This window comes from Notamacropus eugenii, chromosome 2 (assembly GCF_028372415.1).
Source record: "Notamacropus eugenii isolate mMacEug1 chromosome 2, mMacEug1.pri_v2, whole genome shotgun sequence".
NCBI lineage: Eukaryota > Metazoa > Chordata > Mammalia > Diprotodontia > Macropodidae > Notamacropus > Notamacropus eugenii.
Window position 1 is genome coordinate 479733424 of NC_092873.1, and position 25464 is coordinate 479758887.

Below are 25464 nucleotides of genomic sequence, written 5' to 3' on the forward strand. Positions count from 1 at the left end.
GTAGACCTGCGGCTGGAAGAGCTTGCAAAGAAAAGCGTCATTTGGGAGCTCTAAGAGCTTATTCCAAGTTCGGGGTGTAGGCTTGAAGGAGCCTCCTGGAAGCCATTCAGACAGAACAGGGCAGGAGATGCTCTAACTTGGCAGCGCAGAGGGCAAATGGCAGCGATCGGCAGCTCCAGCCCCGCAGGTGGCGCTGCAGTACGAGAGAGAGGCTTGCAGGTGGAAGAGGAGGAGGCGGCCAAGGCAGAGGAACTGACCAGCAGGGTGAAATCGGTCACGTGATGCGGAGGGGCGGGGAGAGTGGGGAGGATTGGGGGTACGCACGCACGTACGTACACGCGCGCACGTACGCGTCTGCCTTCGTATTTCTCGCGAGAAAGGAAGCAAGCTACGAGAACTAAAGAAAGGAGGGCTTTCTGGCTCGGCGGGAGGCGGGAGACGGAAGCAGCCTCGGCCTCCCGAGCCCGAGGCTCCTCGGATTGGTTTTTGCCGCTGCACACGCGCCCTGGGAGTCCGGGCGGCGATGGCGACCTTTGTGAGCGAGCTGGAGGCGGCCAAGAAGAACCTGAGCGAGGCGCTGGGCGACAACGTGAAGCAGTGAGTACGGCCCTTCCTGCCGCTCTCGGGCCGCCCCGGCCTGGCCGCGGACCCCTTCTCCCCCCACGCCCTCCGCGGGCGCTGCCGGCCCTTCTCTTTCCGCTCCCCGTCCAGGCCTGGCTGCTCGCTCCCTGTGGCCCGCGGGGTGGGGGTGGGGCCGGCGGCGTCTCCATGGCAACGTCGGGCAGCATCCCCTCCCATCAGCCCCCACCCTCCTGTGGGGCCGGACCCCAAGACTGGCGAGGCCCGAGATGAGACTAGAGGATTAATGGTCATTGTTACCATAATGCCGTATAAATACAGCCATACCGGCACCTAGCTTGTGTGCGGCGCTTTGAGGTTGGGTGTGTGATTTAATAATAGCCGGCATTCGCATATGTTACAAATGCCCTTTTACAGAAAAGTGAAATGAGATTTTTTAAAAAAGTGTTTAGTACAGTACTTGGCATATAGTAGGTGTTACATAAATGCTTGTTACCTTCACCCTTATATAGCACCTTAAGGTTTGCAGAGTGCTTTGATAAATAGGTAACAAACACACTTTTACATAGATTTTGAATGAAATAATATTAGTATAACACGTTTAGTAAAGAGCCTGGCACGTCGTAGGAAATACTTATTTCATTCCCCTTTATATAGCTCTTTAAGGTTTACAGAGCGCTTGAATAATAGCTAGATATATTATAAACACACTTTTTTATATATTTTCGAATGAGATATTTGTAAAGGCCTGGCCCTTAGTAGGCATAGTCTGAAGGTTTATTCCCTTGTCCTTCATTGCCCCTCCCTCCCCCTGAGCTGTCAGTCCCTGCCCCTAGGGAGCTTAGAATCCAGCCCTTCTTTTCCCTTCCAAACGTAGCCTTCCCATCCTTGACGACTAGGACTATGGAGCCTGTCCCAAAAGTCTTAGTGTGGTGGAGTCAAGTTTGAGCTTATAATGGCACTGAGACTTTTCAGACAGACTGCCTATCAAGACTTAAAATAAAACTTTTTAAATGGTAGCCTTATAATGCCAGGAGTCCGGAAGTCTTGTTCTGTTGAAAGTACTGCTCTTTTGTTCATTTGAATGAGTGAATGAATGGGTTTTTTTAAAAAGCATTTATTTAGTGTTTACTGCAGTTCAGATAAGTGCAGTGCTGAGGATATTCAGATAGAGTTGTCGTGTAATTGATTCAGTAAATCCCTCTAGTGCTGCAGAATTGGAAGACATAACCTGCAATTCTTGTACAGCGTTCTGAAGACTTTCCTCCATTCTCCAGACATAGTGAGTGGGGTGCTAGTGGAACACTGGCTGTTCATCTGTCATCCTTCACTTAAGTTTACCTAAGAGCAGCTAGGTGGTGCAGTGGATAGAGCACCAGTGCAGGAGTCAGGAGGACCTGAGTTCAAATCTCACCTCAGACACTTGACACTCACTAGCTGTGTGACCTTGGGCAAGTCACTACCCCAATTGCTTCATCCTGGGTCATCTCCAATCATCCTGATGAATATCTGGTCACTGGATTCAGATGGCTCTGGAGGAGAAGTGAGGCTGGTGACCTGCACAGCCCTCTGATGGGATGGTCGTCTTTGGCAGCAAAGAACGAACGCACCTTTGGGACCACCATGTCCTCTCTTCTTCTATAGCATTCCAGTGGCGTAAGGTGTTGCACTCTGCTGACACTCACCATGTACCTTTGTCCATTGCTCTCTGTAGCAAAATGCATTTATTAAGTGCCTACTGTAAGCCCCAGCAATGTGCTGAGGATACAGACAAAGGCATTTTAAAAATTAGTCCATGCACTGGAGCACTTTTTTAGTCTGATGGGATTTTTGTTGTTCATTCATTTCAGTTGTGTCTGACTCCTTCATGACCCCATTTGGGGTTTTCTTGGCAAAGACACTAGAGTGATTTGCCATTTCCTTCTCTAGTTTATTTTACAGACAAAGAAACTGAAGCAAACAGGGTAAGTGACTTTCTCGGAATCATACAGCTAAGTGAGTGTTTGAGATGAAAATTGAACTCCTGATGAATCTTCCTGACTCCAGGCTGGTCGCTCTCTCCGCTGTGCCAACCATAATATTTTGTATCTGATTGCCCTGCTGCTGGGCAAAATAGTAGTGACAAGGTGGGCTTTTGTTTTCATCAGAAACTTTGAAGAGCTTGAACCTTTTTTTTTTTTTTAAAGCAATCTGGCCTGCTTTCATTCTCCTCTTTAATTCTGGGCCCTTGAGCCTAACACAGTACATATATGTGTGTGAATGCATATATAAACATGTATCTCTCATCTTTACATCAAAATTATTCACAATTCCTTGAAAGATGTAATAATTGAACATATTAAGTAACTAATAATAAATATTAAGGGAGCGGGGAGATGTATGCTTGACAAAACTACATACAACAGGTGGACAAGATGCGTTGCAGCAGAATCCAGGTCAAAGGGGGCTCCTTGTCCTGGGGATACAAATATGAAAGTGAGAGAGTACCTGTCTTCAAGGAGCTTACATTCAGATAGGGGCAGATCAAGTTAGGATGTTTTGGTCTAAGAAGTCCCAAAGATGGTAAATGAGACAATAGGGTAATCAATTGATTGGCCCTTTCAATGGCAATGGTAGTGTTATTTTATTACAGTTCTCTGAGCAGAAATTGGAAGCAGGAAGCAGGCAGTTGGGAGCTGAGGGCTTTAACTTCGGGCAGGGCGTCTCTGGAAGTTTGGCTTTGAGGATGAGCAGCAGTGGCATTGTGGGAGGAAAAACATGTTTAAGAAACTCCTTGGGGATAGGGACTTTCTGATTTTTGTCTTTGTGTCCTAGGGCCTAGTGTAGTTTAGGTGTTTAACACGAAATAGACTTTTATTCCTGGGCAGGTCTCTTTATTCAAACTTTGAGTGAAAGTTTCTTCATATGTAAATTGGGGGTGATAACTGAAGTACCTGCTGGGGGGGGGAGGTGTTGTTTTTGGTGAGAAAAGTGCCTTATAAAATTTAGTTCCATATAATTGTGAGTAATTGTTGGCGAAGCCCTGTGCAGTTGCTGACAATGGTGCAGATATGAGTAATATAGATTTCTGTCCTCTTGGAGAGAATATTCAAGTAGGGAATATCAGTTTAAGGCATAGATAAATACAATAGGAAGTAGGACAAGATGGGTGCATTTTTGTTGTTTTCAGTTGTGTCCTACTCTTTGTGACCCCATTTAGGGTTTTCCTGGCACAGATACAGGAGTGGTTTGCCATTTCCTTTTCCAACTCATTTTACAGATGAGGAAACTGAGGCAAATAGGGTTAAGTGGCTTTTCAAGGGTCACTCAAGTAGTGTCTGAGACAGGATTTGAAACAGGAAGATGAGTTGATTAGTCTTCCTGATTCCAGGCTTGGCACTCTATCCACAGTGCCACCTAGCTCTTTGCAGTGTGTATACACAGATAAATAAATAGAAAACATATGCAGGATCAGCATTCATTGATTTGGGAATATGTGTTGTGGGAAATCAAAAAAGGCTTCTTGAAGGAGGTGGTGTTTGACTTGAACCTTGAATGGAGTTAGGGGTTTTATGACTATAGGTGAGGAGGAGAATCACCTGTGCAAAGGCATGAACTTGGAAGATGAAATGTTGTTTATGGGGAGTGTAGAATAGTTTAGTTTGAGCATAGAGGGGAAGTAATATATAATTATCCTGGAAAGATAGACTAGAATCAGAGTAAGGAAGGATCACGTTTTTCCTCCCTAAATTTTTTTTGTTTTAAACTTAAATGTAAAATGAGCGAAGAAAAAAATTGTCCTGTACATGGCAGATCATAAGAGAACAATAAATTTCCCTTTCAAGAAAACATGTATAATAAATGCTTCATTTGTTTTCTTTGTTGGTTTTCTTTTGTTCTCTGCTGCGGACTTTCTACTTTGTTTTTCCTCCTCCCTCCCCCACTCCCCAACCACCCTAAAGGCGGCTACAATTAAGCATGAAGATAGACACATACATATATGCATATACATATACACACATGCACATACATAGATATCTATAAACATACACATATATACACATATGCAGTCCTACATATATATGTAAGACCATACTATGCTTATTTCCTCTTATCTGTTTCTCTGAAGGTGGATAACATCTTCATAAGTCCAAGTCTTTCCATGTTTTTCTAAATAACAAGCTCATCATTTCCTAGCAATATCTCAACCCAGTCACATGCTGTCTGAGAGATTGCCTATGAAAAATTTTCCCCCCAATTTACTGCATTCCTTCTAGTCTTGGCTACATAGGTTTTATTTGTCCAAGAAAATTTTAATTTAAAGTAATTGAAATCATCTTTTTACACTTCAGTAATGCTCTAGCCTTATAATATAGTTTAAGGTCTAATACTGCTGAATCTACTTCCTTTATACCTTTTTTCCCTGGTTTCTTTGAAGTTCCTTACTTTTTTTCTTCCAAATAAACTTTATTATTTTTTCTAACTCAGTAAAATAATTTTGTAGTAATTTAATTGAGATGACATTGAACAAATTGGTTAGGTAAAATTGTCTTTTTAAATGTTATTTTGACTTTACCTATCCATGAGCAATAAATATTACTTTAATTATTTAGATCTGAGTTAATTTTATAATAAGTGTTTTACGTCTATGTTCATATAATTCTTGTATCTGTTTTGGCAGGTATATACGCCCAGGTATTTTATGCTGTCTAGGTATTTTAAATGGTCTAAAACAATATTAAATAATATTACTGACACATAGTTATAGTTTCTCTCTTTTTCACTTTTGATCAAGTCTATTTTAACTTTAACTTTGAGATTATGATTACTATTCTTTTTTTTTACATACTAAATTCCACCCCTGCCCTTTATTTTATCTTCGTGTGTATCTGTCATATTCCTGAAAACAACATATTGTTGAATTCAAATTTTTAATCTGCTGTTTCTCTTTTATAGGTAAATTCATCCCATTCTCATTCTAAGCTATAATTACTTGTGTATTTTTCTTCTTCCTACTTTTCTTTACTATCCTTCTCATCCTGTTTACCCTATCCCTCCTCACTCCTCTGCTTTACTTCTACCGACTACCTGGTCCTCCTATTCCTTAACGTACCCACCCGTATAAGAGTCCCTTCCTTATTTGCTCTCCCCACCCCATCCATTGCCCTTTTATTTCTGTCTTAATTTAGAAGACTTTTATACCCTTCTAGATGTATATGTTGTTCCCCCTTTAAACCCTTCCCATTGAGAGTAAAAGGAAGGATCATTGTTAGCTGAGCACTCTCTTTGAGGGTTGGACCTAACAAGGAGAGAGCTTCATGAAGAAGGTGGCATTTGGGCTGTGCCTTGAAAAATGTGGGATTTCCACAGGCATAGATTGGAAGAGGGGAATCTCGGAGTAGGGAACGAGGTGAATCAAATCACTAATATAAGCAAGCCTCTATTTCCCTAGCTCAGGGTCATCTCTGGTGAAATCCAGGGGGAGCAGAGTATAACTTAAATGAAAGAAAGTCACGTAAAATAATCTGGAATGCTAAGCTCTTAGCAGTTTGTATTCTGTGAGGAGAGGGGAGGATTGTGCAGAGGATTGATATGATTATAATTGTACATTAGAATTCTGGCAGCTGTGAGTAGGATGGATTTCAGTGGGGAAAGACTAGTTAGGAAGCAATTGCAGTAAGTAGCTCATTCAATAGGTAATGAAGCCTGAAACAAGGACTGTGGCACTGGGAATGGAAAGGAGTGTGCATATTTGGGAGAGCTCACAAGGAGAGTATGGAGGATTAGATGGGGATGGAGTGAGAAAGAAAGAAGAGTCAACATTTTACGTGTGATGGGGGGAAATGGTGGTTAATAAAAAGAAAGGGAATTCAGGAGCAGCAAAGATGAGGATTTGGTTGTGGACACGTTGAGTTTGAGGAAGCAGTGAGTGATCCAGGCAGACACAGAAGTACAATAAGAAATTCATTTGTAACTCATGAGTCCAAGATGGTTAGGCAGTAGAGTACAATGGAAGGACTTTAAATGTCAGAGGCCTGGGGTCAAGTCCTGCCACTTTGCAAGCTCTGCCATTTAATTACCAGTTTGATCTTGGTCATATTGCTTAATATGGCCTCTGTGAAATGAGGGAGTTTAAAGAGGTGACTTCTGAAGCAGTTTCCAGCTCTAAGTCTGTGATTCGATGATATAAATGTAGGAGTCATCTACATAAAGTTATTACTTGAAACCATGTGAGTGGGATCTCCGAGAGGGAGAATGCTGATAAAATCTCCTTGACTTTTTGTATAGTGCATTTGCATAAATATTTCTTCATGTCATGAGGGGATATGTTCCTTCCTCATCTTGGTCTGTTTAAAATCATTCTCTCCCTTCTCAAGTCATCTGCTATCTCTTCTTCCTGTGTACACCTCTTTCCCCTTCAAATTTTTCCAAAGTTCTTTGAATACCTTCTTTGCACCTATTCATCTTATATCATGCTCATCCATATACCTGTCAAGGAGCAGCTAGATGGCTCAGTGGATAGAGCTTTGGGCCTGGAGTCAGGAAGACCTGAGTTCATATCCGGCCTCAGACACTTGACTAGTTATTTGAGCCTGAGCAAGTCACTTAACCTGTTTGCCTTAATCCACTGGAGAAAGAAATGGCAAACCACTCCAGTGTCTTTGTCAAGTATAGTCCATGACATAACCATAGATATGTGAAAGTTTCTCCCTTCCTCCTATTTTCAAAATACGTGTGTTAATGTGATCACAGGTATAACTGTAGTAATACATATGATAAAAGATGGGGGGAGCCTTTACCTGTAATGCCGACTAGTAGAATACAGCCATTAGAATAAAGATTTAAAAAGACTCAATGCCAAAGCATAAACTTCAGTCATTAAATATTTGGCAATTGCCATATGTCAAAGAACTGAGACTTCCTTATCCCATAGAGGGCTTGGTTTCCCAAAAAGCCCATAACTTTACTAGTAGTTCTAAATTCAGAAGCCCTTCCTTCTCTTAATTTGCCTTTCAGCAGACTGAAATGACAAGTAAGGTGTTCTGAGACTTTTCTGATCCCTGTACCTCTTGGTTTAGTATTCCGTATTAAAAGAAATAAATTCTAGAGTTTTCCATGCATATACACCTAAAAATCTTACCTAACCCTGTCTTTAGTATGAAAGACAAATTCTAGAAATTATCATCCATATACACATAAGCAAAATTAAGAGATTAATTTCAATAGAATAATATAGTTAGTTAAAAATTCTTGGTGTTTTCCTTCTTCCCACTCTTCCCCCACAAACTTTGAACATTCCATGTTGGGATTGATGATAGATGATACCTGATTTCTCCAGATGTTCTTACTGGTTTAAAAACCTTTGAACATCTGAGATCACAGAATATTTAAGACTCTGAATGTTATCTCTGATGTTAGAGGAATGAAAAAATACCCAAACCCTTTATGGTAGAACCCGTTTCTCTTGCTCGAGTTCTTTCTCTCTTGCTTAGGCCTTTTTCTGACCTTGTCTAATCAAAACTTTTGAGGCAGGCTGCTTTTAAAGTTCTCCTGATTGTTTTCCTCAGAATTAACTGGCTCCTAATTAGAGGTGTAATCTGCCCTGCCCACTTTATGTTAACCTTATTATCTATATCCTTGTTGCTTTGGTTTTCTTTCACTTTTTCCTTACAAATGAGGCAGGGTTTTATATCAGAAAGACACTAGATTGGGAGTTGAGACTCGTCCCAATATACTCGCTGTCCCTGCAGCTTTTAAGCAACTCAACTGACTTTGAGCCTTTGTTTTCTCATCCATATAAAGAGGGTGTGGGGACTAGACCATCTCTAAGTTCTTTTTTCATTCTAAAATTGTGTGATTCTTTATATTAGGGTCTAAAAATGTTGTTATGGATCCATTGTGGACAGTTTGTAACCCAGCATAGCTGAAGACCAAAACAGAATAAACCAATCAAACAACTAGTCAGTTCTGTATTTTTTAGGTACAAGTAGTGCCATTTTGGAGTACAAAGAAATGAATAGGTAGTCTGTTGTCAGAGCTATATGACCCCATCTTATAAAATTGACATTACCCTTTCAGCCCTTTGAGAATAGGAATGAGAATAGGAGTGGGGATAATTGTCATATTATAGCTTTGGGTTTTTTTTTTTTTTTTTATGAAACTGCATGCAGTTATTTCATAATTTTCCCATCTTTTAAAAAATGTGTATAAGCTTCTATTGTTGATGTTCATATTTCCATCAGTTAATGAATAGCAGGTAAAAAGTGGTAGATGGTCTCAAAATGCAAATTTCAATTCAACAAACCTGTATCAAAAGTACCTCTGTATTCAAGGCACTGGAAAGAAAAAGATAAAAAAATTAACTATTTTTGCCATTAAGGAGCAGAGAGCCTCGAGAGTAAGATTTAGGGTTGGACAGGTGTCCAAAAGACCTTTAGTGATCCAGATTCAAAAGTAATTGGGAAATATTTAACAAAATAAAAATATAATAAAACATAAAAAATGTCAACATAGGGTGTTCTAAGTCAACATGTGTCTACAGATATCCTTATGTATGACTCTGCTTTTTGAATTTGACATTGTTAATGTAGAGAAATCATACTTTTATAGGTAGACCCTGTAGTCCAGGGGTTCTTAACTTTTTTTGTGTGTCACAGATGCCTTTGGCATTCTGGTGAAGGAAACCAATTATATTAGAATAAAGATATATTTTTCTCCATCCAGATTCATGGGCCCCCAAAATCTATCCATAGATTAGAAGTTCAGATTGTTGATCTAATCTAACTAACCCTTTCATTTTACAGATTAGGACACTTGGGTACAGAGAGTGATTTGCCCAAGGTGTTAGCAAGGCTAGGACTTGAACCCAGGTTCTGCTGTTTCCAAATGTAGTGTTTTTTCTACTGGAATATGACTCTTAACAAATAAATACAATGTAAGTTGAGACCAGGAAAAGAATAACAACTAAAGAATCAGAGAGGGCCTCATGGAGCTGATCCTTGAAGAATAACAACATTCTTAGAGAAAGAGAGATACTCAAATTGGGGTCACAGCAGCGGGGCAGTCTGTTCTGACTGGGAACCAAGGTTGAGGGATAATTTCTTCAGGTTGCATGACAATCTGAGTCCACGACATCATCTTCGTACAAGTCTTCATGCAGAACTTTCAGGAGTTCATATAGATATTACAAAGTTGGGTAAAGATCCATTTAAGCTTGGTCATAAATTGCCTTTTGGAGGAATCTTAGCCTAAACGTAAGGAATAACAACTAAAGTTTACAGCTAGATGGGCATTAATATAAAAATTCTCTCCTGTCATATAATTTAAAGAGTTTTCATTATTTCTAGTAATGATTTAGGAAATAAAAGTCTATATAAATTTGCTTCTACTTTCCACTTCTAGGAGTGGAGCTGACTTTTTTCAGTGTTTAAAATACTTTACCTGCAGCTCCTCAGAAATTCAAAACTGATTGCTTTGGGATGTTTTGAAATCCAGCATTTGAGCTATTTAGCTAAATGCCTGGCTGATTTCGTTTGGTTTAATCATCTCATTCAGATATAAATATTAAATGTGGAATATAAAGCATTAGAAAGATGTAAGGGAGTAACATGATGGCTCTGGCTTTTTGAGAACTAAATTCTGTCTTCACTTTTGTTTTTGTTTTGTTTTTTACTCTTTTTTTCATAATATGTCAAGGTCTAACATTTGATAGAAGTGTTCTTTCTGTTTTGAGTTAAGTATTCTTAAGTTCTTTTCGTGGTGTTCATAAGATAATACTTTCTAGGGCAGGCAAAAAGTTAAATCTTGCCAAGAATCAGAATCTGTGGTTCTTCTTGTTTCCATCCCCTCCATGCAGATATTGGGCTAACCTGAAATTGTGGTTCAAGCAGAAGATCAGCAAAGAAGAATTTGACTTGGAAGCTCATCGGCTCCTCACACAGGAAAATGGTAAAAAAAAAAAAAAAAGTCTCAGTTATTGGGAAGTTGTTTCTGTTCCCCTTCTCTTCCCTGGACCAAAGAAGTACAATAGGCCAAAGTCTATTAATGTTACTGCGTTATATTTTAGTTTAAGTGTATATGAGGCTATCCTCTCAAACATGTGCGTTGAGAAAAGAAACTAGAATTGTAATACATAGAGAATCCAAAATTCTTAGAGTTGAGATTTTCCTAGTAGTTGCCTTATGTTGTTGTAAATGCTTTTGTGTTTGTAGTAGTGTATTTAATTTGTGGCAAATTTTACTTTTCCAGTACATTCCCACAATGATTTCCTCTTGGCTATTCTCACTCGTTGTCAGATTTTGGTTTCTGCCCCAGGTAAGCTGGACTTATTTTTTTTTGGAGGGGGATGGGGAGTGGTGAGTGGCAGTCATTTAGCACACACAATCCAGGAAAATTACTCCTTTTTCATCTTTTCATAGACTTAGCCATTTCTTTCTCGTTTATTTCCTGGACATTATTTTGTTTAGGTAGATGGTTCAAAAGTGAAGCAGTTAGTGTAGAAGGTAGTATAAGGAGAGTTCGCCAGGGGTAACATCAAGCTCAGGTGCAGGGGTTTAAAAAGGTAGAGAATGAGTGAAGGAGATGGATGTTTGGAGCAGCTCTAGGGAAGGCACTGGTCAAGTGGAGAGTAAAGTGGTAGTGGTCTAGGAGAGCCCAAGACCTTCCAGGAGGTTGGATTTTTACTCAGTATTTTCCTTTAATAAAAGTATCCTTATCTGGAGTTGTTGTTCAGAGCTTTCAGGTTTGGTACAGACTACATTCAGTTGGTCCAGTGAGTGATGGCTGTGTGTTACACACCATGTTCAGTACTGAGGATGCAAAGACAAAAAAAGCAGTCCTCTGCCTCACAAGTTGCTTACAGTTGACAGCTGTTAAAAGGATGTTGGTGGAGATGAAAGGATCATGTGGGAGACAAACCACAATGCAAAGCAAGACATGGCACCTTAATTTTCCCCTTTGAACCTAAAGAAATCTGGGTGGAGAAATGGCAAGCGGTGGTTCCAGATTACTTTAGGTTAAGGTGGCAGATTGTTAGGTCGTTTGTGTCCTTTTGTCTCTTTATCAGTAAATCAAATGTTTGAGAACTGGAACATCAAAAGCGCAATTCTCCATCCTCTGGGGACTGATGTTTCATCCTACCTTTCTCCATTGGCATCTTCGTTTTTTAAACATTTGCCTCCTCACAAAAAGAGGATAGGGTTAGCTGTCTGGAACTCTTTTCTGTGTAGCCCATAAAGTTCTGAGGCAGTAGCTCTTCCAGAGTTATGCAGAGCTTTGTTTTTGTTTATCTGGTTTTTTTTTTTTACACTTTTTGTCAAATGGCAAATTTCTGTTAAAATCATCTTATATAGAGCAAGCTGACTTACTGGATAGATAGCTGTCCTGAAAGCCAGGAAGACTTGAGTTCAGATTATACCTCTAATGCATCCTGGCTGTGTGACTTTTGGCAGGTCATTTAACCCTCAGTGCTTTAGGCCGGTCTTTTTGTATTTTGTATAGCTCAAACTAAGAATGGTTTTTACATTTTAAAATAAAAATTTAAAAAGGTAAACACCTTTTAAAAAAAGTAAAAGATCTTTTTTTCCCCTCAGTTGTACAAAAAACAGGTGGCAGACAGTTTTGTGGACCAGACTTGGCTTGAGTTTGCCAGCCCTGGCTTTAGGTAGATTTCTAAGACTACAAATTGCAGAGTGGGTACCAATCTGAATTGGTGGAGGAAGTTTTCTCACCTGGGAATTAGTTCCCTATACCACTGAAATGATAGGTCCAGAAACTGAGATCCTGGAAATTAAGTGATTTAGAGAATTAGAATCCAAGTATATAGAATCCTTTTTATTACATGTCTTATATTTTCTAAGAAAAGTGTATTTGATTGCTGTTAGTATCTTTATTGTTGTTTATGAATCCATGTGGTTTTCTTGCCGTGTAGAGGGTGCTGGATCTTTACCCTGGACGGGAGGGTCTGCAGCTAAGCCTGGAAAACCCAAAGGAAAGAAAAAACTTTCTTCAGTTCGACAGAAATTTGATGTAAGTTATTTTCTGAATGAGCTTGTTTAAAATTGCTAACACCATGGTTTAACTAATTTCATTTCATTTTTTAAAAATAATGGAGTGTCTTTCCAAAGAAATGAGGTGTGTAAAACATTGCTTTGCTTCAGAGTGGTGATTGGCTTTATATGCCTTTGTTTGCCCTACATCATGTACTTTTGTAATTCTTTTTTCTTATTATTTGCATCCCAATTTATTATAATGATTATGTTTTATATTATATATATAATTATATACTATTATGTATATATGATTATGTTAATATTTAGTCAGCCAAAAGCAAAACCTGTTTTCTCTGCTTCCTCTTAAATATTAACTTCTGAACATGCCAAGTCATACATCTTTTAAAGGCAAAGGGACCGTAAAGACCTAGTCTGACAGTCCCCTTACTTTTCAGTGAGGAAACGAACCTTGACTTGTCTAGTGTTGCATGGCTGGTTAGTGAGTAACATGAGATGAGACCCAAATTTCTAGATGCCTACACTCTTGCTCTTTCCCCTGCACTTTGCTGCAGTGTTTTAGATTCAATCTTAACACTCAATGTGATCTTTCATGTGTGTATTTTGTTTTAGTACTTCAGTACTTTCTCTGGTCTATTTAACATATGTTTCAAGGGTGTCTTTTGTCCCAGATATCATTGTGAATATCTTAGGAGTAGTATGCACTCGTAATTAACTTGTTTAGGGTAGAAAGTGTTCTATAACTATTTAATTGTTTATTTTATAGACTTAGCCTTAACTCATTTTTTCATGTCTGTAGGATAAACACAAACTCCCTAGTCTGCCATTTGAAGTTTTCTCTAATCTGGCTTCATCCTAGCTGTCCAGACTGAAATATTACCCCTCTTCATAGATTCTGCATTTCCACCACAGTGGATAATCTTGTTCCCTGAATTTGACTTTCCATGTTCATGCTTTCACACAAGCCATTTCTCATGCCTTGAATATATCCCTTAGGTCCACATTTCAGAAACCTCATCAGGACTGAAGTGTCCTGCTCCATGAAACCTTCCTTGGTGTTCCCCCTCTGCTCTCACCTACTTGTTGGCATTCTTTTCTTCTTCAGTTTTCTTTGTACTTTATTTGCATACATGTTATGTTGTGCCCCTCCAGTAGAATGCAAGCTTCTTGAGGACTCTCAGTTTTATCTGTGTCCCCAATGCTTTGTCTTTATTATGTACTTAGTAAATGTTGGTTGAATTGATTTGATTCTTTCTTGATAGCCTCATAGATTGTCATGATCAACAAATATTTATATACTTACTCATCTATCTTTTTAAATCAAGGGGTTTTATCCTGGGGTCTCTGAACTTTATTTGAATATATTGGCATATATTGAAATACATATTGAAATTATATTAAACAGAAGTAAACAATTGTCCTTTGTATTCCTAAGCATTTATGCATCTTTTGTGCATTTAAAAACATTATTTTGAGAAAGCTTTACCATATTTCCAAAGGAGTTGTGACAGGTAAAAGATTAAGAACCTCAATTTTGAATAGTGGCTTCCTATTTCTTTAACATTTGGTTATCCAGGCATTTTTAGTATTTAATGAAAGCATTGATAATATATGTTCTTGAAACTTAGTTACTTAGTTACAGACATACAGGCCTAACCTAGGAAAAATATTCTTGTCATTTTAGTTCAGAACCCTTTTATGTACTTTTCTTCTTGACACCTACAACTGTTTTCTTGTGGAGGGCCTTGCCTGCTGTAGGCACCAAGTAATAATTAAATTGAGTCGATAGCCATCTACTTAAGATAGAACCTCCTATAACGCATGTCTATTACTTTTCTAAAATGTCATTTATGTTTCACAAAGTGCTGTGTTTATTTGTAACGCCTTCAGTATTGCTATGAAATGATGGATTCTGCACACAGGATTACTTTAGTTTTCCTTTGAACATACGTAGCTATAGTTGGTGTATTGGGACACTTGAGTCTATATAAAATACAGAGGGAATTTATGTTGGTCATTTCTGTTTGTGCTTCATTCTGAGCAGTGTTAACAACTGTTGCGATAATCAACATTATCACTGTTACGAGTAATGATATCTGTTCTTACCCCACAGCATAGATTTCAGCCTCAGAATCCTTTGTCAGGAGCCCAGCAGTTTGTGGCAAAGGATCCACAAGAAGATGATGATTTGAAACTTTGTTCTCATACTATGATGCTTCCTACTCGGGGCCAGCTGGAAGGGAGAATGATAGTAACTGCATATGAGCACGGGCTGGACAATGTCACTGAAGAGGCTGTGACTGCTGTTGTATATGCAGTGGAGGTTAGGTGGTTGTCATAAGATACTGTATCTCCTATTTTAATATGAAGAGTGTTTGTAGCATAAGGTGACATTACAGAGTAAGACTTAAAACTGCCTCCCTAATTTGTGATTTCTAAGGATTAAGAGCCTTGTTACTACCTTATCATGGTCAAGGAACATATTATCTTTATTCCTAATGATAATGTTTAAAAGATTTCTGTACAATTTTAGAAGGGTCGCTTTCAAGAGAAGCATATTTATTCTTGATTAATTTGCAGTTTTGAATCAGGAATCTTAACATTTAGTTTCTTTGAGAATGGCAATCAGTGGAAAAATACAGAATTAGGAATTAGAAGATTCCTGTTCTGGTCTCAGCTCCTCTGCTTTTTGAGCTCTTTGCCCTTGGGCAGAATCCCTTAATCTTCCTGAACCTCCATTTTCTCATGTTTGATATGGAGATATGAAGACTTGCTTACAGGGTTGTTGTGAGATCAAATTGTGAGAATTATGTGAAAATGCAAGTGGTTAAAGGGCTATGCTGTTCTGTTGGTGGTGATCCAGAGGATTACAGAGGTGGTTAGCCCATCTTTTTTGACCTGTCCCATTGTTAAGTGACTTGAACATAGTAGATGTGCTGCACATTTATTGAATGTCTCAATTTCATTAGTAAGTTTTTCTCTACGTTTATCTCTAGATCTTTTTGATAGACCTTTCGTTCTTTAATAAAAATTACACAGTAGATATGACTATAATTTTTAACCTTTCAGTTGCCATCTCCCAGCAATAATAGGCCACCCTCGTAAAAAAAAAAATTGTAAAAAGAATTGTAAAAAATATATTTAAGGTTTTAAATGGTGTTTGGCTTCATAAGTGTCATAGTATGACTGATTTACCATTTGAGGGTTATGACTAGTCAGGTTCTAGCATGAAGCTTTGCTTTGAAAATCTTTCCTTATTGCTAGTGGGGAAATGGGACTTAATTTTCATTGGGACTTTTTCTCTGTTGCTCATTTCCTGTTGCCTCTCATTTGTGTTAAAATGTAGATAAAGTTCAGTGGTATTTTGCTAAAGGTTTTCTTTCCATTCTGTGAAATTGGCCACTTAGAAGATTTACAAGTCTTGTTTGTGTGAACTAACCATATTTACACATGAAAAGAAAAAAATTTATAAAAAGAAGTTTTAGGCCACATTCATTTCTCAGTGTTTAGTGTATTTAACCCTCTAATAAGGTTGGCTCACCCTATGTGGACTTAGATTTGGGAGAAAGGATAAAATTGAGTTTTTAAGGTTGTTGCTCTTATTTTTTGGAGCGCTTTGAAAATCAGATTTTGTGTAGAGCAAATTAACCCTTAGAATAAGGCTAAGAAAAATATTTTCATTCTTTCCTTTGCCCTACACTCTCTAGCTGCTTTCATTGTCGCTCCTGTGACCAGTCCCATCAATTTTCACATCACTCCCAATATGAATTAGTCTGTCCTATACTTCCCACCTAATAAATCCTAATAGTAGTTAAGAGGTCAGTGAAAGTTTTATGATTTCCTCTTGGAGAGAAGTAGAAGTTACATGGGTTTATTTTTTTCTTTGTAGAATCACCTTAAAGATATTCTGACATCAGTGGTATCAAGAAGAAAAGCTTACCGTTTACGAGATGGTCATTTTAAATATGCATTTGGTAGCAATGTGAATCCACAGCCTTACCTAAAGAACAGTGTAGTAGCGTACAATAACTTAATTGAATGGTAAGTGGAATTTTGAATGATGATTGCCCATTTTTAAGGTCTCTCATTATTCAATGACTAAGAGATAAAATGACTAGCTCTTGAAAGATAGATGATTATTTTAACTATCATGTCTAGCCAGAATGCTTTGGACAGCTCTCACTTTATCTCCCTTTCTTTTCATCCTTATGTTGCATTCAGTAGCATAATTCAAAAATCTTATATTTGGTGTGATGTTCTGGAGTTTAACTGCTGTAGTAACATGGTACCTATGCTGTGCATCCCCCTTATCCCCTTCTTCTCCAAAGTATCTGGAGTGGAATGGAGGGTCTTTCTTAGAATTCATACTCTGTTGGATGGTCCACAGCAGTTACCTCCAGAATGGTAGAAATTTAGGATCTGAACCTGTTTTCACCTCATATTTCCTGTCCTTTGCATTCTTTACTGGCTTGGGTCTACTGCTGTCAAACTATTTTATCAGATTAATTGTACTTATGTACCTTTTCCTATAGATACATTTTTTTTCTGGAACCCATTGAGAGTTTCTTATATCTCAATCCATCTACTGTCCCTGCACGCCATCCTCCCAAATGATACATTTTCTCAGATGTTGGAAAAAAGAAATTGTAATATTTTCTTTTTTTTATCAGTTTTAGAAGCAGCTCGGTTTCTACCTGAGCACTGATCTTTTTCTCGGTAGTGTTCACATTGAGGGGAGTTGAGAAAAGGGGTGGATGAAAAGAACAAGATGCTAATAGGGAGGCTTGTCAGGAGATGGTAGTGGTGGAAATGAAATAATAAGATAAAGCAGGGGAATAAGGTAATGAAAGGGATGAGTGCAGGAGAGTGTGATAGAGATGATAGAGCTGAAAAAATGTGTCCAGCCAGTACCCATTTAGAGGCACCATCTTAGAGACAGCAGAATATTTAGACTCTTTTAAATATTGTAGTTTCTTCTGAGTCTCAGTCCTTAGACTGCTGTTTTGATCCTCTTCTGGCACCAAATGGTGCATCAACTTGGTTTTAGCCTTTTAAAAAATTTCTAAGCTCTTCTTTTTCCTCAGTAGGAAAGCCATCACTCACCAACTTGAATACTGAGACCAGTGGCCCTGGAGAGGGCAGTGTCTCCCTCCTTTTCCCCACCGAGTCCCTCCTGTGGCTTTACTTTTGAGCTGCTTGTCAGGATGACAGGATGATTTGATGAATTGTTGAACTGACCTCTGTGTTAGTTTTACTTATTCATCTGAAGAGGGACGCAAACCTCTCAGTTGCAAGTATATTTCTTACTTGCCCTTCAGAATATAATTAGAATGATCTCTGCTATATGCAGGATGCAAAATTGTGCCAGTGTTTAGTATAATGAGTACTTAAGAGTCCCTTAGTCTCTTTTTTACGGTACCAAAGGACTGTGATAAATCTGTTTTTCTTGGCCTTTATTTCTCATCACAGAAAGTCCTGAATTGTTTTCTGTAGTCATAGAGCTAACCATCTTTGATATCTTCAATACATCTTATTTTCAACTCCTCTTTATTCCATTTCTTTAATCTGGATTACAAGCTACTAGAAGGGTTAAGACCAAATTTTATATTGCTTTACATGTCCTTACTGGAAACCCAGTGAATACTGATTTAAAGTACAAGTTAAAGATACAATTATATTCAGAGTACTGTACCAAATGGGGCTAACTAGAATAGGCAGGGTTCATACTTTTCAAGCATCTGTTATCTAATAGAGAGCTGCATAAAATATGTTAGTGTTAACATTAAAGAACATAGAGAAGAAAAATCTAATTTGAGGGAGCATAAGAACTACTGCAGTGGCCTGAAAACAGTGCTCAGGAGAGCCTCCTGATTCTGGCAGGCAGCTGCTTCAAAATATAAATATCTAGGTCTTTCTATCTGTGACCTGTTCAAGTGCACACAAATTAAATAGGGAGGTTGGTTGTCCAGAGTATGTTAAAGATGCTTTTAAAATAAAGAATAATGTATAACAAGCACACACAGATCCCATTTGCTTAAGTGACTGTACTGAATGGAGTCTTTATGATAGGTAGGGCTCTTAACATGTCAGGCGTCAGTAATTTAATAGAGCTGCACAAAATATTTTTGTGTTGTTACTGATGAAGTTAACAGATAGAAATAGAGAAAACTAATTTGGATCAGAAAAAAGGCACTCTTGCACTGACCTAAAAACAACTGCACAGAAGAGCTTTCCCAATCTAATGGGCAGTTGCTTAAAAACATCTTTCAATTGAGCCTATTCAAGTTCACACAAATTAAATAGAAAGGAGGTTGGTTCTGCTTGTAAAATGAAGAAGAATGTTTAAAAAGCAAACTTGTATCCTATTTGCTCAAGTGACTGCATCTTTGGTGAGGAATGCTTTGTTTTTGCTTTCAGCCCTCCAGCATATTCAGTTCCTTCTGCTGGTCAAAATCCAGCTTCCCACCCACCTCCCGATGATGCTGAGCAGCAGGCAGCTCTCCTCTTAGCCTGCTCGGGGGATACTTTGCCAGCTTCGTTGCCTCCTGTAAATATGTATGACCTTTTTGAAGCTTTACAGGTAAATCAGTGCCTGCTTAATACGAAGTTGCATTTATAGATTTACACTGTACACTTGAAAAAAGCCTTTTTAGCAACCTCTTCCACATTGACCACCAAGTATCAGGTGTATTGTGGAAGAAGTACTGCTCAGAAGCTGTTGCCAGTGCCAAGATTCTTTGATCAGTTATATTTATCAAGTTTTCAGATTTAAAAATTACTGATAGCGCTAATGGTTTATTTATTCCTGGTTCTGGTTTGAGTCTATATTAAATTGCATAGCATGTATGAGTCCCTTGTTTTATCTTTAATGTAGAGAAAATAACTGTGCCAACAAATATTTAGGAATATTTTAAATTTCAATTATAGGTGCACAGAGAAGTGATTCCTACACATACGGTATATGCCCTGAACATCGAAAGAATCATCATGAAACTCTGGCATCCAAATCATGAGGAGCTTCAGCAGGACAAAATTCATCGGCAACGTTTGGCATCTAGGGAGGGGCTGCTGCTCTGCTGATACAGCAGTTGAGATCCGAGGGTGTTGAACTCTTAGCAGATCGATTCTTAGAACTGGATTTTTTGTGTCTACATTTCAAGACTGAAATCTGCAATGTGTAACCATTTCCTATGGAAATGACTTGTGTACATGTATTTATGTGCTGCTATGAAGCCGTAGTGCAAACCTGACCTCTGTTAATGATCCTTCTCTTCCTGATGCCGCCCCCCCACTGTTAACCCCCTTGCCCAAAGCAGATGCTGTTCCTGCTGTTGGGATTCAGAGCTGATTCGGTTGTGAGAAATTTAGTACCAAGGGTTAGCTGGAATGTGGCTTTGGGCCCTGCAGCTGTTTTGCCTGGTTTGTGAGCAATTGTCTTTGAAGAGCTTTTGTACACCCTCTTTTCTATGATCCGAAGGAAGATCCAGGTGTGCAGTGAAGGACTGTTGATCCACATTCCAGCCAAGACAGTGTAGGCACTTTTAGAAATCAAAAAAACCACCCCAGTGTTATATTGAAATCATGTAAATGGCCTCTTAATAACGCAGTTACTTCAGCTCCCTAGAACCTGAAGTTAGTATTGCCACAGATGGCCACATGCCTTTTCTTTGCATCAAAAAATTTCTACTATTTGGGAATGCAGTAATAAACAAATTACTTCCATAATTAACATTTCTCCATAGAGCTAGTCTTCTTGCCAAGTCCTTAGTCACACACACACAGGCACACACACCCCCACACATGATGCCACCTGGAAACTGATAATTGTTCACAACTGAATTGATGTAGGCAGACCAGTTAAAATACAGCTGTATGCATACATATGCACATCTGTGTGTGTATACATGTACATAGGTTTACCCATAAATGTTCTTATATAGTTTTAACCTTTGATGTTACAAACTGGGACTTGAAGAGAAATTCTTTAAAAAAATGGCAAACATGGCAAATACTGCCTGGATTCCATAGGGCTGAATATTACATTGCTTTACGTGTTCTCGGCAGAACTTTAAAAGTCATATATACAAGACGGCTTTGTGATGTCCAAAGCAAATGCTGTGTTTCAGGACAATCTATGTTCAAAATGAATTTTTTAGTTTAAGCGTGAAAAGTCCTTTTCAGTTGGGATAGGAAAATATTTCTGGAGTTTTAGAGTCTTTTTTTTTCTTACTGATGTACATATCTAAATCTTTGTCTCCTTGAATGACTATAGTTTAATAGCTATAAAGACAGAACCAGAGTTTAACAACGTTTTTCAGTGTTTTAGTACTGCTGTTGATGGTTAGCAGACTTAAAAACCTTGTCTAAGAGACTTCTAATTCATTCTGAGGGTGGTGTATGGCTTGTATTAGGGCTGGACACTTGATAGATAATGGGAAGAAGGCTAATTCTAGGTTTCTATGCTCTTTCAATGGGAGGACCATAAACAGATAGGTTTTCTGTAAGTCATTAAACTGGTTCACTGACTATCTCAGTTTTTTCATCAACATTTATAAAAAACAAATTTTGATGTTTCCTTTACTGACATGATGTCATAGGTACATAGCTGTTAACACTCATAAAGCCCTTTGTTTTCCAAATTACATTTTGACACAAGTATTTTATTTCTTCCCCTTACATCCAAAAATCTCATTCAAGCCACATGGTAATAGTGTCACTCCTTGAAACTGTTTTATTGATGGCTGTGCCAGAACCACCAACCTGAGGACTGAATAAAATGTAAAGTGAAATAGGATGTGTAGTATCCTGAAGACAGGACAACAAAACTTAAGTGAAATAAAAGCACCACAGTCTTTATTTTTATTATCAAATTTTATTGTTGGGGTTAATTTCTACCTACCTTCTATTTCAGCTATCTGATTCTGAGTCCAGGAAAACAAATGTATGCTACAGTCATTACAAGTAATAGTTCTGTAAAAGTGTTGGGGCTTGGAGGCATAGATCATAATTAAATCAGTGGAAGAACATGGGAGCCCCGGAAAACCCTGACGTTAGAACTGTTACTCTAGGAGAATTATATGGTATGATGCACCTTGTCAGATGCTGATGAGAGGCAGTGTGGTACAGAGAACTGGCCGCTGCTGGCTGTGCAACCCTGGGCAAGTCACTTCTCAGTGCTCTAGACAGCTCTCTGAGATCTGCCCTGGCAGAGGGAGCTGCCCTGGGGACAGTTCCCTTCACCAGGGAAATCACGGGTTTGGAACAACTACCACCAAAAATGCTAATGAAGAAATGGGAGGGATTGTTCGTAGAATGAAACAAGTGCTGATTAATTCACTGCCCAGCTTTCCCAGTGGAAAAAAAAATTACCTAACCTCTAACCCATGATCCTGAAGTTTAGGTCACAAAATTCTTGAACCTCCCAGTACAAGATAACCTCTCAGTTACAGATGATTTAGGGTAACATAAAGGGGGTAAGACTAGCTAAGATTGGAGGGGATATGTGGAAGAGATTGGAATTGGAAGCCAGTTCCAGTAACAGAGTTAAGAGAGGGAATGTAGAAATGTTGTAGGGGAGAAAAAGCCTTCTGCAAAAATGCAGTTCAAAGGAAGATTAATGAAATTTAGTCAAATGTCATTTATCCTGAAGAAAGAAGTTAGACTGAATTGGATCCACCGTTTTTCCTGGTGAAAAAATAAGTGAAAAAGGCATTCGAAAGGTTATGTCCCTGTAGAGAACCTGAGTCCCTGGTCAGAAATAGGGATTTTTAGGAAGGCAAGAGCGGTTTACTAGCAGTGGAAAAGTGAGCTAAGAAAACAGCAAGAAAAAGGTAACTGGTATTTAGATATATGATTTGGTATTAAATTAGCATTTCTAATTTTAGCTTTGTCCATGAGCTTCTGTTACACTTGGTGAGATGTAGGCAGCTTTAAACTAAAGCTTTCCTACCTCCTTTGACTTAAGTGGGGATGAAAATCTCTAAAAATTGTAAAGATAAAATGATCCTACCTCTTTTTGCAGAGGTGGAGTTGTTACACTGAAGTTCCCAAATGGCAGTGGCCAAAGGTCCAAGTCCCCTCACTGCACTCATGAAAATAAAACTTATTAAAGAAACTAGCAAAAATGAGTAACAGAGAAGTACATGGACTTTGTACCATATACAGTAGATAATTTATGGGAACTACTGTTGGCAGCCTGAATAGCCTTTGTATTGATTGCTGCCTTAGCTTTAAATATAATAGGGAAAATACCCCAGAGTCAAATGTTTGAGACTAGAAAAAGTCTAGCTGCCTGCTAATTTGAGAGGATAACTAAGTACAGAATATCTCTATCTTCCATCCTAACAGTTTATCGCCTACAGGAGCATTTTATCCGTCGGCACCAGTTCAGGATGTCTTTCCTTATCTTGCCATTAATAGTATCTGGTTTTTCCAGTAAGAGAAGAAAACATATAAAGAAGAAATCCTAAGTGATAACTACATGCAGCTACAGAACTGCCTCCCCACTTGTGATTGATGTGGGATGGCATTTGGGGAACATTCTCAAAGGCGGAATGAAACAAATAATATTGACGTTTTCCCCACAGCAAGGACAGTGGTAGGGCTTGTCTCCTATGTGATCTTTCTGGTGATGCACAAATGGGCTTTTCTCCATGAAATGCCTCTGTCACCCATGATATTTACAAACTGCTTCTGGTAGGCACACAGAATAATCTTCAGGACAGTGCCACAGACAGAACAGAAGCTCAGTTTTTCTTTTCCACATCCAATCTCTCATGAAAATGTCTCTCCTGAGGGGAAGGGCTCTGTGTTCTTGGGAGGGGATGCACCCGTGGCTCATCTTACCCAGGCTTCTCTGACCAACTTGGCATTTTCCTGATGTTTCCTGTGCATCTGCATCCCTGGAACCTTCCTGAGGATTTTCTTCCTCAGTTGTTTCCATTCACAGTTCCACTTGCTGGAATAAAGAGAGAATCCAAGCATAAATCAGTCCTTGGTTTTAGAAGAAAAGAAACTTGATCAAAGTTCTTCATGATTTTTTTTTCTTAAAAAATCATGGTCAGACTTTCAAAATGGGGCTGTGGGAAAAGGTTAAATTCTTTGACATCTTAACATCTCTCTTTTTGCCCCCTTCTCCTTCCACTGTTTTTTTAAACTCAAAAGAAAAGAATGTAAGATGTGATGAGAAATGACAGACATCTAGATAGATGAAAACTCATAAATCACACCTGACAAAGACGCTATGCACCCTGATTCTCTGCTCTGTCCAACCACATATCACCCCTGGATGGACCCTATCCATCTGACAGGGACCAAGTCTAGCAGGCAAAGACAGTCACAGCAATATTCTGTACCTATCTTGGAAAATTAATTATGACCGGTGCAAAAAAAGGCAAAAAACAAAAGGAAGGAATAAGACCTGCTTGCTAGGTTCAGAGTCTGACGATCTTAAGAATGTGTTCTGCAAAGAGGAGGCAAGGATGATGGCAAGACAGACTAAAGTTAGAGGACCAGTGGTGTGATACATACTCAGACATGCTATAAGAAAGGAGTTTTGAATAGTTTAAGATGAGCCAGATATTTTTCTTCCCTGGAACCATTAAGGTTGTAGGGATCACTTACCCTAACCTAAACTCTAATCAGCTTTTTATTGGTTCACTGACATAAAATCTGAACTAATTTGGGTAAATGGGTCACTGTTCCACACAGTTTAAAGCAAGGGTGTGTATTTAATTTGGAAGTACCAAGGACAGGTACTCCTACTAATGTTTCAAGAGGTTTAACAAGGATCAATGTTATTCCAAGTATCAATATTGTTTCATCCCACTGAAAAGTGGGATTGTCCCTGACTTCAAAAAATGCTCTTAGAAGAGAGAACTATTCAAATGGTTTTGAAGGTGTGACAAGTACACAATAATATATAATGAGATTATATTTCTGTTGGTATAATTCTTCTCTGCTCCGACTTCAGGAGGTAAAAAGAATCACCCTTCCTTCTAGGGGGCAGCCTTCTGCTGCATCCTGCTCCCCATTTCTTTTAAAGTTAGTGTTCTTCCTCATTCAAATAATCCTTCAAGACCTGTAATCTTGTATTCTCAACCTGTACTCACCATTGCCCTACTTAAGAAAAATATGTTAAAAAAAACAACTTTGGAGCTTAAAAAGTTCTTTCACATAGCCCTTGGCTATGTTTTATTTTTGATGTTCAGATATATCTAAGAACTACAGGAAATCCCTGTCATTCACCCTGCTCCTTGAGTACACCATTGTGATTAACAAAATGATTTTTAAAAACACCTTAGATGACAGCTAATGTATTAGTTATTCGATATACGCAAGAAGCGAGGACCCTGTTTTATTTAAATTTTCTGTATCCCTCAGGGACTTGCATAGTGCCATGTACACAGGAAATCCATAATTCTAGATTATTAAACTGGATTCCCAAGTGGGGCTTCAGTAGTTCAAAAGTACAAGACCCTTAGTACTGGTGAAAATAAAACAATTCAATTCAGTCACTGAAGTATAGATTCCATTTTCATTGAGGTCAGGCTGAATTTTGGCTATCTGCCAATGTATCGCCCAAGCCAACGAAAGTCTGTGGTACTTTTAACAAATACACCAAAGAACATCAAACTTATCATAGCTTCTCAGGTTCTATTATAAGAGAGACGAAAAAAATTGGCTTTCAGACACAAGATTTCATTATTAAGACTTTTGGTTTTAACTCAGTAGCATTCTCTATTGTTTTTAGCCAGTATGCTTTGTTTCAATGTAACTCCTGTTTTGGTGGCTTACGCATTGTTCATTTTGGTTATAAAAGTTCTCCTGGCTTCTGAAATAAAATATATACCAAGCAACCAATCCCCCATAAAGCAAAAAATGTCCTTATCCTACCACT

At 38.6% G+C, this 25464-nt stretch overlaps 2 protein-coding genes across 3 annotated transcripts in view; one reads left to right on the plus strand and one right to left on the minus strand.

The window, feature by feature from the left end:
- TADA1 (transcriptional adaptor 1) lies at positions 1-21436 on the plus strand. The gene is made up of 8 exons (XM_072648756.1): positions 1-597; positions 10415-10506; positions 10807-10872; positions 12488-12585; positions 14680-14889; positions 16456-16607; positions 18984-19146; positions 19494-21436. Exons 1-8 carry the CDS (start codon positions 524-526, stop codon positions 19644-19646), a joined length of 1008 nt encoding a protein of 335 aa, XP_072504857.1. The 5' UTR covers positions 1-523; the 3' UTR covers positions 19647-21436.
- Positions 21419-25464, minus strand: part of POGK (pogo transposable element derived with KRAB domain) — a 27277-nt gene continuing 23231 nt past the window's right edge. For both annotated transcript variants that reach the window (XM_072648755.1, XM_072648753.1), the window contains exon 6: positions 21419-23523. The gene's annotated coding sequence lies outside the window, so the exon portion shown is untranslated. The remainder of the gene's footprint in view (positions 23524-25464) is intronic.

Excerpts from the sequence above, each read along its gene's own strand:
- TADA1 (XM_072648756.1), top strand. The coding sequence starts at position 524 with ATGGCGACCTTTGTGAGCGAGCTGGAGGCGGCCAAGAAGAACCTGAGC. Across the intron at positions 10,507-10,806 it reads GCTCCTCACACAGGAAAATG|TACATTCCCACAATGATTTC; the intron begins GTAAAAAAAAAA and ends TTACTTTTCCAG. Across the intron at positions 10,873-12,487 it reads GATTTTGGTTTCTGCCCCAG|AGGGTGCTGGATCTTTACCC; the intron begins GTAAGCTGGACT and ends CTTGCCGTGTAG.